Source organism: Mandrillus leucophaeus, unplaced genomic scaffold, assembly GCF_000951045.1.
Source record: "Mandrillus leucophaeus isolate KB7577 unplaced genomic scaffold, Mleu.le_1.0 Scaffold86, whole genome shotgun sequence".
In the NCBI taxonomy this organism is placed as follows: Eukaryota; Metazoa; Chordata; class Mammalia; order Primates; family Cercopithecidae; genus Mandrillus; species Mandrillus leucophaeus.
The window spans coordinates 2,535,373-2,550,966 of NW_012109363.1; the positions used below are offsets into that span (position 1 = coordinate 2,535,373).

The 15,594-nt window shown below is 42.0% G+C and overlaps 1 protein-coding gene across 1 annotated transcript in view; it reads right to left on the reverse strand.

The window, feature by feature from the left end:
• Nucleotides 1-3,080: 3,080 nt before the first annotated feature.
• The window catches only part of ENTPD4 (ectonucleoside triphosphate diphosphohydrolase 4), a 19,004-nt gene continuing 6,490 nt past the window's right edge, over nucleotides 3,081-15,594 (reverse strand). Inside the window, exons 6-12 of the mRNA XM_011968824.1 lie at nucleotides 12,463-12,522; nucleotides 12,052-12,182; nucleotides 10,208-10,374; nucleotides 7,392-7,716; nucleotides 5,836-5,921; nucleotides 4,763-4,924; nucleotides 3,081-3,457 (exon numbers count right to left, since the gene is read on the reverse strand). Of these exons, the coding sequence (XP_011824214.1) occupies nucleotides 3,229-3,457; nucleotides 4,763-4,924; nucleotides 5,836-5,921; nucleotides 7,392-7,716; nucleotides 10,208-10,374; nucleotides 12,052-12,182; nucleotides 12,463-12,522 (1,160 nt within the window). The 3' untranslated portion in view covers nucleotides 3,081-3,228. The remainder of the gene's footprint in view (nucleotides 3,458-4,762; nucleotides 4,925-5,835; nucleotides 5,922-7,391; nucleotides 7,717-10,207; nucleotides 10,375-12,051; nucleotides 12,183-12,462; nucleotides 12,523-15,594) is intronic.

A 15,594-nucleotide genomic window follows, 5' to 3' on the forward strand; every position in this document is an offset into this window, starting at 1 on the left:
TGGAAAACTCATTTGCCATTTTTAGTTTCTTGCTAAGTTTTCCTCTTAAGGAAAACTACTCTGTATAGGCCTGAGTTTAAAATGTAAATATCTGTTTATCCAGAGTTAATCTAGAGTACACAGGTGTGGAAAACTGGTGGTGAAAACAGGGACTACCCAGCCTTCAGGGCAGCTGGGCAGGGGCCCCATGTCACTGGCCTCAGCCACCAGCAGTGCCTTCACTCTGCCCAAGTCAGAAAGCACTGCCTAAAGCCAGAGCTTAGGATGAACATGGGCAAAAAGCACTGGTACAATTCCATGTATTTCTCTTCTACTGTAATGTCCCAAGAGGGACTGTGAAATCTCTGAGAACATCCCCTGGAGGAGGTTTAAAAATGAGAAGCCTATGATACGGCTATGGAACATAAGCACTTATTGCTGGCATGTTTCTACCAAGATTGAACACGATGCTTTTCCTTGATAAAGCTTTGGGCAAGTTCCTAGTCCAATTTCTTCTGTTACAAGTACACAGAGTTTACTGCCTTCTTGGTCAGCTCTTGATATGAATTCTCTAGAATGAAGCTCCTCCCTGGCTTGTCTCTCACCCACCCCGTATCTCTTAGAGAAAGCACCTGGCTGTCTTCACCTACGCGAGACCTTCTCTGGAATGTGATTTGCTGCGACTGCAGACATCTCCACACAGCATAATGAACTCCCTTGAGTGGTCTCTTTTTAAACAATTTTGGGGGAGGGGCAGGTCTCTTGGTTTGTTTGAAAACTCATCTTGAAAATAATCTAGACAGAAAAATGCTAAGTGAAATTCTGGTGCATAAACAAATATTTTAAGATTGAAGTTTGGTTACTTCTCTTGTCCACCTTTTTGTTCTCACAAATGGAAACTACATTCCTGATTTAAGAGGATGCTGCTGTCTGTATCCTTTTTTGAACTGCATTGTTCTCAAAAGGACCAGCAAATTTTTCTGCAAATATTTTAGTAAATATTCTAGGCTTTACAGGCCACACATAGTGTCTGTTGCATATTCTTCAACGTTTTTTTCTCAGGTAACTGTTGAAAAATGGCAAATCCACTGCCGCCTCTCAGCTGGAGCGGCGAGGTTTTCTCAGCCCTTGTTTCAGGACCCTCAGGTATGTGACTAACTTTTATGTCCAGAGCTGGAAGGCGGGGGTCCCCTAACTCCCTGGGTGCCCATCTGCCCACTTCACCTGTTTGTGGCCCCTTCCTTTCCTTCCTTCTGTCTCTGCTGTTGACCCCTAGTGGCTCCATCGCCAGCTCCCTGCAGCTCCACCAATAATCCATGGCTCCTATAGGAGGAGTCACAGGCGGGTGGCCAAGACCAATTTATTAGGTGGCCAGGACCAACTTATTAGGTAGCCAGAAGCTCACCCACTTTCTTAGCAACTTTGACCATGAAGCATAAATACGATGCAGGCAAATCTAGACTGGCAGAGTCTCCTCCAGGAGCCCGATAACCTGGACAATTACGAGACCCTGCGGCTGTACAAGGCACTGCTGGAGATGAACCGGCTCCAGCCTCTGCCCTGTGACAAGCCTCTGCCTGGGTCCCCAGGCTGCTAGTAACATGCTTTGAAATCTAGGTGGAGGGAGCCATGCCCCCACAGCTCTTTCCTCAAGGATTAGATGCATTTTACCTTCCAGAGAGGCAGGTTAAGCCACACCTGAGGGGCAGTTTGAGCCACAATTGGGACAGAATTCCCTTAGTCTTCTCTTCTGACCCTTCAGCAGAACTGCCTCTAATGCTCAGTTCACGGCAATACAGGCCTTTTCTCTCCTGTTTCTCCAAGCTCGTCCAGCCTCTGCCCAGTACCTAGTTCCAAAGCCACTTCCATATTCTCAGCTATCTGTTATAGCAACAACCCCACTAATCTGCTACCAAGTACATGAATTTAACTGTTCTGGAGTTAGGAAACAGCACATACAGACACTTGCACAAAACAAACTCCACCAAAAAAAACTGTATGAGAATTCCCCAAACTTCTCAACTAAATAAATAGGTGAAAAAACACGATCTCACATATGCCAATCCAATTGTCCTTTTTAGATTTTGGCTTACATTGTCATTTCTTTTTCCTTCACATGTGAATTTATTTTCTGTATTGGATGCAGACTCTTCCCTTCTGGATTTACAGTGGCACTGACAATGACAGCGTCAGCCAAAGCAGTGACGAAGAACACTCGGCAGGCTGTGCATGGGGTCTCCCAGTATGATTAAAAGCTGAGATGACTTTTAATTAAGGAGGGTGGGGGGAGGGGAAACACCAATTGGAAGCTGGAAGAAACTGAGGCACAATTAAGCAGAAACACTGAGAAATACTGAAGAGCAAGAAGTGGGCATGTGCTCTAGTTCCAATAAAACCGAAACTGGTGAAACTAGGACTTTTCCAATTCTTTCAAAACCAAAGTGTTCTAACGCCACTGAAATATGGAATAAGGAGAGTAATTACCTGCGGTCAGGAAAAGATAATAGTAACAAGGATTTTTCCAAATAAAATGAACCAGTAAATTCTGAAGTGTGTGTTTTTGAAGAACCAGCATTGCCTCCGCTCACTCTGGTTCCCGGAGATTTTTCACACACTCACACAAAGCTCTAGTCCATAGTTCACTATCACTTTTATAAATGCTTATCTCCTGGTGCCTATATTTCTCTGTTTTAGATATACATGGTTTAAAAAATTTAAATTTGCAAAGAACACAATACAGTAACAGACCTGAACAATAAATAAAAAATAAACGTCACCCTCTTCAGGTTAGAGCTTTCAAGACAGAGAAAAAAGAGGATTATCATTTCAGGCAGTAAGTTTTTTGGTTCTATAAAAGCATCACTATTCAGTCCCCTCTCCACTGACAGAATGTGTCTTTCCACCTCCCTCCGGTATCAAAGTGCATTTGTTTAAATCTAACATTCCTTAAAGAAACCCCAGAAATCTCATTTATTTTTGGCAGATACCCTGTGCAGCAAAAATCAAGTGAATTTCCCTTTTCCCCACTCCTCAATTTAAAGCTGTACTCAAAAGGGCTAAATGCAATACTTCTAGACAGCAGGGCTTACAAACAATGGATTTTTTGTTTTTGTTTGGAGGAACAAAAAAGGGAAATAAAAAACAAAACCACAGGAAAATAAAGAGGAGAAACCCTGAGGCAAAAATGGCTTTTCCTTTCGAGTCTTTGAGTCTTCGTGGAGCTATGAGCCGGATCACAAGATCACAGGATCACAAGGTCCCCGCGGCGTTCTGGGTGGGAAGGCCCTCCTCCATCCAGAGGGCGGCGGCCGAGCCGTTCCGGAGAGTGCGCCGGTGGATGCGCCGCAGCCGCAGCAGGTACAGCAGGATGGCCAGCAGCACCACCAGGAAGCAGCCAGAGAACAGGTAGTGGTTGTAGACAAAGGAGACGCCCCGCCAGTGGGTGTGACTGGCCCGGAAGGCTTCCTGCTGGATGTCTCTGCCCATGTGAACACCAAACAACAAACAGGACAGTAAGCAAGGAAAGGGGTGGACACGGTGCACGGGGGATGGCGGGGCCCAGGCCCCAGAGCTGTACTTCAGGAACTGCAACCCTACCTCTGAAATGGAGAACAGAACAGCCCAATGCAGGGAATTTCTAAGTGTCAATGAGATAACACCTGAAAGTATACTCTGAAGTCTGTCATTATAATTTGGGTAACCAAAATCAGAGGAATTTAGAAGAGTCGTGAGGGATTTGCTGACACAAAGTAGTCAACGTGTAAACAAACTGCATGCTTGTGATCAGTAACACCCATGACTCACTATTTTTACAGTTAGCCCAGTTAAAAGGGTCGCTGAGAAATGCTCAATTAAATGAAGGGGGTGGGAGGAAGAGCAAATATCTCATCTATCTGGTAACTCGGGTTCATACCACAGGTCAACTGACAGCAGATCTGCAAACGTGAATGGGGAAAAATGCACATCTTTGTTATACCCAAGCGCTGACTGAATGTAGCATTTCTTTGACCAGAAATGCAGACAACAAACTATCATTAGCGTTGGCAGCACCTGCAACTTTGTTACTAATGAAAATCACAGATCTTTCACATCACATTATGGTACCACTAATGCCTCAAAATATCACTGACGCTCATTGCCTAAACAAATTACAGAAAGTGCTAATTCTGCTGCCAGATCCTGTTATTTAATATGTTAATAAAGAAGAACACGTATCACAGTATCACAAACTTGTTTTCTGTAATATTTTGATGAATATTATTTCAATATGATGGTTTCTTCTGTAATCCTATGTATTTATACATGCATTTAAAAACAGTATTTGGAAAAGAGGCCTGAGTCATAATCACGCCTGTAATCCCAGCTCTCAGGGAGGCAGAGGCGGGAGGATAGCTTGAGCTCAGGAGTTCGAGACCTGCCTGGGTAATATAGCGAGACCCCGTTCTCCACAAAAAGGAAAAAAAAAAAAAAAAAAAAAAAGACAAAAAAAAAAAGAACTCCGGAACTGACCTTTTACCAGGGTTGGGGAACAGACAGTTGAGAATAACCAAACACAGGGCAGTAGGACAGGAGGGCTGTGTATTACAGGATGGTAGGGTGGGAAGGGAGGAAGCACTTATTGGGGGGGGGGCAAGACCAAAAGCAAGCATCACTGTCCCCACAATTCTGCTGTGGCTGGCTCTAATAGCAATGCCCCAAACAGGCACAGGCCATAGCTGCCATGAGGCACTGTAACTGCAGAAAAGCATCTTTTTGATTCTTGCTACCAAATTCACAGCCCTACCTTAATGGTAGAAAGCGGGTCCTGTAGAGGATGGCTCCAAGGGTCCACTGAACCTCCTTGTCATAAACTTGCAAGGCAGTCTTTAAGCTTTTATAGTTGACAGGAAATGAGAAGCCCCTATGAAACACCTCAAACATCCAGGCCGATTTGAAGCACTGATACCTACAAACGGCAAGCACAAAGGCAAGTCAGACTGACTTGCTCTGTCAAGACAGCAGGCGCACAGACAATCCTTCCCTCTCCGGGCAGCCGTGGGGCAGGGGCTTCCTCAGGTCGGCTCTCCCAAACCCACTGCGTGCGTTTCAAGGTTGATGTACTTGGTTCACATCCCTAGTCCCACAAGATGGAGCAGTCTACCTGTCAAATCAGTTAGTGCATGAACCTGGTCTCGGCGTAATGTCATATGTCCCTGAGACAGATTTCTTTTCCCTCTGGCATTTCACCATTCATTCCCTGAATGAATACTGAACAGGTTCCAACCTCTTTGTACCTCAGTTGATTATAAAATGAGATGGTAGGAAGGTTCTTTTCAGCTCTGATATTCTATGACTCTAAATATTTATTAGAGGTTTACTTTTGGCCAAGCACTGTGCTAAGCAAGTAGTAAGATAGAATAATTAGTAAGATACAGTGTCTGCACTGAAATGACTTACGATGAAAGGAGATTTTTAAAAAGCAACAGAAAAACAAAGCAGAACATGATAAAATGCATTAACGAAGTCGGATGAATTCCTGAGACTCAGAGAAAGGGATGAAGTCTGATTGAGGGGACACAGCGAGACTGGAAAGGGACAGCCTCTGACTGGACTCTGATGTCTGGGCAGGACTTGAACAAGCAAAGGTATGAACATGGGAATTTCAGACGGAAGAGACAGTAAAAGTGACTAAAACAAAAAAGATATGGAATATGTCTGGGCACAAGTATTTGTCCCGTTTGAAAGGGGTCCAGGGTAGATGGGAAGAACAGTGAGTGAGGAGAAGTTGGATTGAGGCCAGGGTGTGGCCAGTCAGTGGGGCCAACACTGAATTATGGTTCTTAAAGAGTGCCCTGGGCTTGATCTTCTAGTACTTACTTAAGCCTGTGGAGGTCAGCATGAGAGGCGTACAGTCCTCGGTCAAAGCGTTCCCGCAAAATGGACCACTTTGTTGCACAATAATCCTGAAAACAAATTTACCAAAATAAATCACTACTAAAGGCTTATTAAAATTCTCACTTTAAAAATGGTTTACCAAATTTATATTTGTAACAAGCATATCCTTCCCATTAGGAAACACACAAGCTTAACATACAATAAATGCAAGATATACGCAAACACTCAGGGAATACTTACTGATTCGCAAACACAATGCTTTGCCTTAAAATTTTGTCCAGGTATTGTTAAAGAGAGCTTTGCTGTACACAACCAACCTCTCCAAAACTGTTTAGTTTCTCCCTCCATGACTGCATGGTACAGACATACATTTTTGGAAAAGTGAAGCAGTATTTTAGCTACTTCAAACTAAATCCTGTACCTGCGGAGGACACAGTACAAGCTACTGGGAAAATCAAAACAAAAGGCTTTGGTCTTTAACAGAAGGGAAAGAGATCCCACTATTTCCTGAAGTTATTTGTTATAATATTAGTAACTTTTATTGAGCATTGTGTAAGTGCATCTTCTCAGTGTAATACTTAACTCCTCGAGGTGGCTACCATCCCGACCTCTCTTTAAAGGATGAAGACACTGCTGAGAGATGTGGGAGATGGGCCTGGCTGACAGGGAGCTCAAGGAAAAAGCACTTGGCCTTGAGAAAGGGCTCAGCATAGGCGCTTCAGGAACATGAACATGGACACAGAGGAGAAGTCGTGGAGAGCACGAGGGAAGCCAGCTGTTTGACATGATTACAGCATACAGTGCTCTGTGCTTCAAGATGGGTTTGAGGAACACTTGGGAGATAAAATATTACATTTGTGACTGATTACACTGGGGTGTATAGAGACATGAACTGGTTAGAGGGAGAAGTCCATGACTCCTAGGCTGCAGGGAGGGGGACTGGATGGTTGGTGATGCCATTAACTAAGAGAGAACAACAGGAACAGAATGGAGAGAAGAGAAAATGGTGGGTTTGTCTGGAGCTGTGGAATCTAGCAGGCAACTGGGCAGGGGTCAGGATTGGAGCCTCTTCTTGAGAGGCAGCAGCAAACCCTGAGCATGGATGAGACCATCCAAGAACCTGAAGGTGAGGGGCTAAGTGTGGAAGTCTGGCATCACCTAAGTTTAAGGTGTGTCAGGAAGGCAGAGAGAACACAAGAACAGGAGTGTCCTGGCAGGTCAGGGAGCGGGAAGGCTAGTAGGAGAATTGTCAGATGGCAGCAAAGCATAAAAATGACATAAAACAGTGTAATTTGGAGGTAACTGATGACCAGGGTAGCTAATGGAGTGGTGGGCAGAAGTCAGCTTACAGTACATTTTTTACTTCTGCTGTGACTATTCAACCTCCCTCCAAGCAAAGAGAACAGGATTCCAACAAGCTGCAGTGCAGCCTTCCACACTCCATCCTTCCCTGCCAGTGTGAAGTGAGGACACAACCCGTCACCGTCCACGCTGGTCTCTCAAAAGCATGCGGAGCAGATGGCGTCTCTCAAGGGTACCTTTGCAGCTTTAGTAAATTTAGCAGCATTGTAGTCTCCCCCCATTCGTAACACATCCTCGGTGCAGTAGTAGAATTCGGAAAAGCCATAGAATTCACTGTTCTGGAAGTGAATTGGGGGCTGGTAGACCCCATTGAGGGAAGTCTGGGTCTCGTTTGTTTTATTCATGAAAGGCTGGATAGTCTCTCGACACAGGTCAAAGTCTCCAGTCCCTCGTAGGTATATGGTTTGTCCATTTTGCTGGATTTCATCTTTAATATCTAGGGGTAGGCAGGGGTCCAGGTACGGCATATCAGGAGTCAGACCAGTCTGTTTACCCAGGAGCCTATGGCAAAACAAGAAACTTTATCGTGAGTCCTACAGAAAACTGTGTTTTCAAGAAGTGGCTGCAAACCAGTGTTTCTCAAAATACGCTCTGTGGGACATGAGACCTGCAGGACGGTGTCTGTGGAACAGAAAAGGGTTCCGAGATAATTAGTTAGGAAAATACACACTTAAGACTTTCTTGGAGAGTCAGGATACAAATTTGTCTGCAGCAGACAGGCTACCAGAGGCCAGTTAGATGACCTATCCGATTACCTGATGATCCTGGCAACTGGGCCTGACGTTCCCAGTTGCTGGGCACAAGGCAACTGTGCTGTTGCCAGCCCCATTTTTGCCACTAGTGCTTGTGATTTTACCTAATATAGATGGAAGGAATGTGACTGTGACAAGATCTGGTCCTGGGCATAGCAGGTTAGATGCTTTAGAAAACTAAGGTCAAGTTACTAGAAAATTATCAAACCAGGTGTGGGCAGGATTTTTAAAACTGGGAAAAATTAGCAAACGTCTAAAAGGATTTGGTACCAAATTGCTTTGCAAATCTCTTTAAGAATTCAGTGTTCTTTAAACAAAGACAAACTGGTATCTCAATGAGGGGTGCAGTGCATGCCGAAGAAAGGATGGAGTCTAAAAACAGACCTTGGTTCAGAGCAAAGGATTAGCAAATGAATACAGAAGTTAAGACAGAATGTTTAAGGCCTGGCTCTATTTTTATGATTCTGTTTCAACTTATTTTTTTTCTTGATCAGCTATGGGTCCCAAATGCAGCAGACAGCAGTTTCCATTGCACGATGGGCTCTGAGAAGCCCTGTAGAAAATAAACATTAGTTTTGTTAACTGAAAGGCACTAGGTTTATTACTTGCTAATGAAATTTCCGGGAGTGAACATCTGTCATCCTACTGTGTGTGCACACCTTAAAGCAGTAAGAAACAGAGAGGAGCTCACGAAATGTCAAGTGATGTTGGTGTTGGATACTGTGAAATCACAGGGGCCTGACAGGTATTGAACTGGTAGAGTTAAGCATGGTCAGAATTCAATATTCATCACCAACAGTCAAGTTTTCACTTTTCACTTCACTCACAAGTTGTGCATTCCTCAGATCAGGGTTACTCATCATGCAGTTGAATGTAATAAATTAAGGTCTTTGCCATAAAAATGTTCACTTAATTAAAAAAAATTAATCACCACTACAAATGGCAAACAGATAAATGTGTATTTCAGTGCTCAATTCATGATATATGAAACATTTGTAATTATTATAAAAGTCAAAGAGTAGTCAAATATATATTTCATGCTATTATTTTTAGTTGTCCTATATCTAAATTAAGAAGTATTACTAAACTATCCATTATATAAAGCTTTCTGATATTAAAACCAATGAGTAAAAATTAAGGTTTCGGAAAAAATATATTTCAAATGTTGTTTATAAAATATTTCTAGTTTAAGACTACTATAAAAATGATTATACCAAGATATGCTAAATACCAATTAAAAATACAAAACCATGGGACTATCAATTTTATAATTAAAACTATTCAGACATAGGAAAAGGTTTTTATTGCTTTTCCTATTTACACACATGACTTTGTGGTAAATGTACTGAACAGCTCCAACTTGGTCTTTTTTCAAGTTCAGGCCTTCACAGGTTTACTAAGATTAATCAATGAAGTATACAATGTCTTAGCTCAATGAATCAGGATTTTTTCCCCTCAAAATTGTTTCATCAAAATAAACAAACAAATAAAACACAGTAATAAATAGGATAGCTTACATAACCCCAGAGTCAGATTTTTTGTATTCATCCAAATAGCTTTTCTGTTCTTACAAATTTCAAATAAATAATTGCTATATACTTACACTTATAAAGTCAATTTAAACCAATAGAGTGCTGTTTTGTTTTATATATTTTCTATACCACAATTCTACATACACTCATTTTTTAAAGCTTCATTGCTAAATTTAAAAGCCACTAACTCTGACTCTTCTAGATAATTTATTTCTCTTGACTAATTCCCTTCACGATGGTTTTTATCCACTAACTAGCTGCACAGGCTGGTTCATCCATACAGTCTCCAGAACATCACATATTTCAATCTCCTCAGCAACTACAAGACAACACACTACCTGAGGCCTCCAGGACACCAGCAGTGCTCCAGATACTGGGTTTTCCAAGGACTCTGCATCATGAGTAGCATCACTCAGGGCTCCAAACTATTCTATAGTCTGATGGTGAAATTTCTAATCCATCAGTTGAGATGCGGGTGAGAGAGAGAGAGCACGCACGCACTTCCTTCAGGGCACGTGGGACACAGGGCCGAAGGCAGGACCCTGGTGTGCTTTCATCTCTTCTCCCTGCTCAGCTAGTGGGGGAATAAAAAGCTAACAGAGCAACACACTTTTGCTAATTGAGTTCTTCCTGCTTTGCCTGGGTCTGTTTTTTAGGAGGGGAGACCTTGGTTTGCAAGTGACTGCCAAGGAGTGAAAGGTGCTTTACCTGTTCTTTTGAATGGTGTTGGCAAATATTCTGTCTTCGTATCTCTGTCGAGCAGCATTGCCACCAAACCCAAGAAACGTGGCCACATAGACTCGATACACATGCTCAGTTTGGTGAACATCACATCCCAAGTTAAATTCAGCTAACAAGTTTTTAGCTACTTCTTCCTGCAAACATAAGCATAACAAACTTTAATAGCTTAAGCTACTTTAACCTCCTACTAAAAACAAGGGTCTAAAAACAGTCTCATCTAAGAGGGACAAAAACATCTGCTTCTGCACTTCCCAAAGACCCTTCTAAGTATCCTTCATAATTCAATATGACAATTCTGATTCAGGAAATTTCAGATGGGCTGCAAATTTGTGATACTGTTACAACTTTTTGAAAGAGGAAGTGAGCCAAACAGTTCATACCCTCTGACATTATTTATTTATGTAATCCTATGCTGTGGAAATAAACCTAAACATAGAAATGTTTCTATATGCAAATATGTCCTTTGTCATTCTATGGCAGAAAAAACTAGATGTCATCTAAATATATACTAGCAAGGGAAGGTTAATTACAGTAATCAATAGCTTACGGAGGAACATGCTCATGCAGTGTTAAATAAAGGACAAAAATCACAAACTAAGATGATCACAACCATATTTTTTAAAACTATGAGTAGAAAAAAAAAAGAAAAGCAATTCATTAAAAGGCTAACAAGGGCTTTTTTAGATGATGAATCCATGGGAAATTCTTAATCTTGATTTTTCAGTATTTGTTCCAAACTTTATTTCTATGTATTTTTTTTACTTTATATTGAGAAGGGAAAACACGATTTTTTACAAAGAGCATAACAGTCTCTAGAGGCATGTCTGGAATGGGAGGCAGGAAACACAAATTATAATACTTGAGTTTACAAAGTATTTTTCCAAGAAGCTTAATAAAGATGTCAGTAACATTTATTGAGAACATACTAGCTGCCTGGCAGTGCACAGATACACTGGATGCATTATCTCATTTAAACCTTCTTACACCACCATGTTGTAGGTACTTTCATTCACATTTACAGATGAAGAAACCAGCTTAAAGGTACATGACTCGCATAAGGTCCCACAACTAGTGAGGAGGAGGATAATGAAGAAACCCAGGCTTGTCTAGCTCCACCGTCTCACTTTGAACCCTCCCCTCCGCGCCACACTATGCTGCCTCCCACCTTTGAGGGGAAAATGCAGGAAGCTAGGCTTTGGTGTTAATCTACAGCTGAACACAAATGGAGTAATAAAGACGTGTAGCAATTCAGAAATACATCCGGAAACTGTGCCGGGTTCTCCACACAAGGTTGCCCAGGCAGCAACTGAGAGGGCACAGAACAGGGTGGAGAACAGTTCGGGGAAACCCCCAGTTGAAAGATGTGGAAGCAGTGGATACAAACCTCAATCCTCCCCAAGGAAGCTCAAAGTCTGAACCATTAAAAAAAAAGAATTTCCCCAAATTCTAACTTAAAAAATCAGATATTATTACGTGACATTTTATAAAATCTGTTGAGAAAAGATGTGACTGAAGAGAAAACATAAACAGAAACTCAAGCATGCGACTGCGTATATACCAAAGAAAAACTACGGTCAGAAAACAAACCAGCTGATTTCAATGAACACACACAAGCGGCTCAGCTGAGGTCTGCCTTGTTCCTCCTGTCTCCTTTCTCCTGGGTTGAGAGGCGGCACCTCAGCAAGCACAGTAAAGATGTGTTCAGACTCAGAAAACAAAACAAGAACGATGGACACATGTTAAATGAAAACCAAACCAAACAGAAGGAAATTTGTACAGATAATGACCTGCTGTGAGGACGCAAAGCTTACAGTTTTGGGGACTTCGTATGCTATCTGAGTCGACACGCCGCCCATGTCGAGAATGCCCGCTGTCCTTTTACGGACAATGGCTTCACTGCTTTCACTTCCAGGAATGTTAACTTCCACAACTGCCTCATCATCTGGAAAGAACAGAAAGTGTTCATTGGAACAGAACTAATCCAGAGAACTGGGCTCTTCTGAAGAGTCACCTTTTCATGGTCTATTTCAAGCATATTCAGGCAAACCCAGTCTACTCCCCCCAACTAAAATCAAGTTGAATTATGTTCAACTGCAGCTCCTCTCATTCTACTCCTACACGCTTAGACGTGTCACAAAGCTTAGCTCTTTTTTCAGCCTTTGGATTAAACAGAAAAGCACCAATTTCCAACTAGATACATTTGCTGGAAACACGACACTTACCATCTTCAATATGCTCAAATCGTCCAAGGACAAAATTAATGCCAATCCAAGCATACACACCTACAGACATTTACAGGGTGAAGAGAAGAAAAAGTTTTAAAACATTTTGTGTAACTCTTATCAGCGCAGTTTGTACAAACGTCTCATTTATTTCATTCCCTGATAACCTGTAAAATCATCTGAAATAACACCTTGCTACTGATTGTTTTTATTACTCCAAATGGCTTTCCAAGAACTCTCAACTTTAATGCTTATAGTTATACCATCTACATAGGTGGAAAATACAATACGCTAGGTGCTAGTTTTCTTTAGAAATTTATGAGTTGTTTCAAAATACTGGAATTTTCACTTTTATGATGTTAAACTTGTCAAGTTTTACATCAAAGTATTGGCTGGGCATGGTGGCTCATGCCTGTAATCCCAGCACTTTGGGAGGCCGAGGCAGGTGGATCATGAGGTCAAGAGATTGAGACTATCCTGGCCAACAAGGTGAAACCCTGTCTCTACTGAAAACATAAAAATTAGCTGGGCGTGGTGGCGGGCGCCTGTAGTCCCAGCTACTCGGGAGGCTGAGGCAGCACAATCACTTGAACCTGGGAGGCGGAGGTTGCGGTAAGTCAAGATCGCCCCACTGCACTCTAGCCTGGCGAAAGAGCGAAACTCCATCTCAAAAAAACAAAACAAAACAAAACAAAAAAACGAAAAAAAATTTCAAGGTATCTTCTACTTTTTCCTTTATCCCTCCATTCACTCAGCTGACAAGTCTGATTCTAGTTTCACATTCCCTACACCTGGTTTTCATTGCCACCTTGATTCGAACCATTACAGATGGGGGGTAGCCCATCTAATCCATCTCTGCCCCTATTCCTGTTGCCACCTGCTCTACTCTCTGCATTGGACTCCTCTACAGAAAGAAGTCCAAATTCCTGTACTGATAATTCAAGAGCCAGCCAATCGCTAACATTCCCGCCACTCCTTCCAGAAGGCCCACCACCCACACTAAAACATTTGTGTTTCTTTGTCTACAGTGCCCTCTTTCCAACCTGTCCTGAGTCAAGTCCTTTCTTCTGCCTGGCATGTGCTTCCTGCTCCTCCCTCAGAGCCCCACCCTTCTCATGCTCTGGCACATTCTATTAAGAACTATCCCCTCCCTTGAGGTGCAGTTCAGATGTCACTTTCTCCAACATGGCCCTAGCTGGAAAAAAAAATGCCTCCCTCTTAAGAACGCCTGTGGTATTTTTTCCTATCTTTTTTCTGGTACCTAAAACCCTCATAGAACAGCTAATTGTATAGCTCATTTGTTTGTAAGCAGCTGAATGGCAATGTGTAAATTTCACCCCATTTTTGTATTTTCTACAGTGTCTTTCACATAGGAAGTATTAATGCTGAAATGACATATGACTTTTGAAATACTTTTTGGTATACATTTCTAGCAAGCTATACCCCAAATAATTTCATTGACTTGACATTTCATTCTCAAGGAGAATCATTTCTTTGAAAATAGAACAAAGATTTGATATTTCTCAGTGTATCAAAGTTGAGAAGAAGCTCCAACAGCTTAATAATGATCAAAGTCCCAGGAAGCCACACAACTGAGGCAAGACACACAAGCCTTTTCTATCAAAGTGAGTTTACATCAAGCTATGTCTCTACATGTGGTGAAGACAAATAGTTATTTTTCAATGGCTTAATGTCTGGGCAACAAAGACTAGTCATGTAAGAAACTGGTTTAGTTATTTAAAAATTGTAATATTTCAAGTCTATTATTTCCCAAATGTTAAGATAATAGGAGTGTAACAAAGGGTACACTGATGAAAATGGGGAGGATTTAAAGGAATAGCGTCCCAAATTTTAAACTGAAGACCAATATACCAACCTTCTTGTTTCCCAGAAATTACTTCTGCATGAGAGTCAGAAAACAGAAAGTCAAAGTGCACGGGAATATCGGTCAGAAGGTCTTCCAGAATAGCTTTCTGCTGGCTGTCAGGCAACAAAAACATTTACAAATCAAAAGATTACAGCTTGATATCTTCTGTTTAGAAAAGAAAAAACAAAACAAAACAAAAAAACAAAAACAAAAAACAAACCAGGGCTCTGGTATATCTTGTATGAAACAGTTAATTTTAAAAACAAAGAAATTTGTTGGAAAGATATTAGGAATGAATTTCCAAAATGAACAAGTTGTGTGAATTATGTGATATCTAGATGTAAAACTGCAACTGCAAGCATTCCTTAACTACATAAAATAGATGAGATTTTTAAAAATGACAACTTTACAGTTGACTATAGTCCTAAGTCAATTAAAGACTATTTGCTAGATTCTGGCTAAAGGAAGAGTTCTGATACTACTCCAGATTTGAAGAAAGAATTTTGAATGTTTTCCTTTTGACGATGACGATGATGATGGAGAGGAGGAGGAGGGGGGAGAAGAACACCCCTTCTCCCCTCCAGGAGCCCACCCTCGCCCTTGCCCTTCTGTGGAGGATCACCTTTCAGGGAGGATTCTCATTCCAGCCGTGCAGAGAATGTAGAGAGGTGTCTCTTTGTGTTTTGCCCGTGGCACATGCTCTGCAGCAAAGTTCAAAAGTGGAGAAATGTAATCACTGACTTTCTCTGGAGAGGTAGCAAATTCTGAAATGCCTAGAAAAACAGGATATTTTAGTTAAGAAGCAGATATTTTAGCTATAACATGTGATGCTTCTTCAAAGTGCTAGTTTTAGGGAAATCATGCTACACATTATACTTTCTTAGTTTTTCCTATCCCTCTAGCAACTTCTTCTGCAGACCTTACTTAAACGTTGGTGGCACTATTCAGTGCTATGTCCTTTCCTTCTTCATCAAAGCACACAGACCTGACTGAGCATCTGCTGTGTGTCACTGCCATGCGGATGGGCTGTTGCTCGCCCTCAAGAAACGTGCTCCCCATCTCGCCAGGTGAGCTCAGTACCTCCTGAGGCCGCTATCACCATCAGCATGCCACGAACTCCTAACTGTGCCACTGGCCATGCAGCGCTCATTAGCCTCCAGGTGAGCGTGGGGTAACTGTCCACCAGACACTGCCCGTGCGTGTCCTTGCAGCCACTCCCAACACATTATGGCAAAATCTGAATTCAACTTTCGCTACAAACCTGG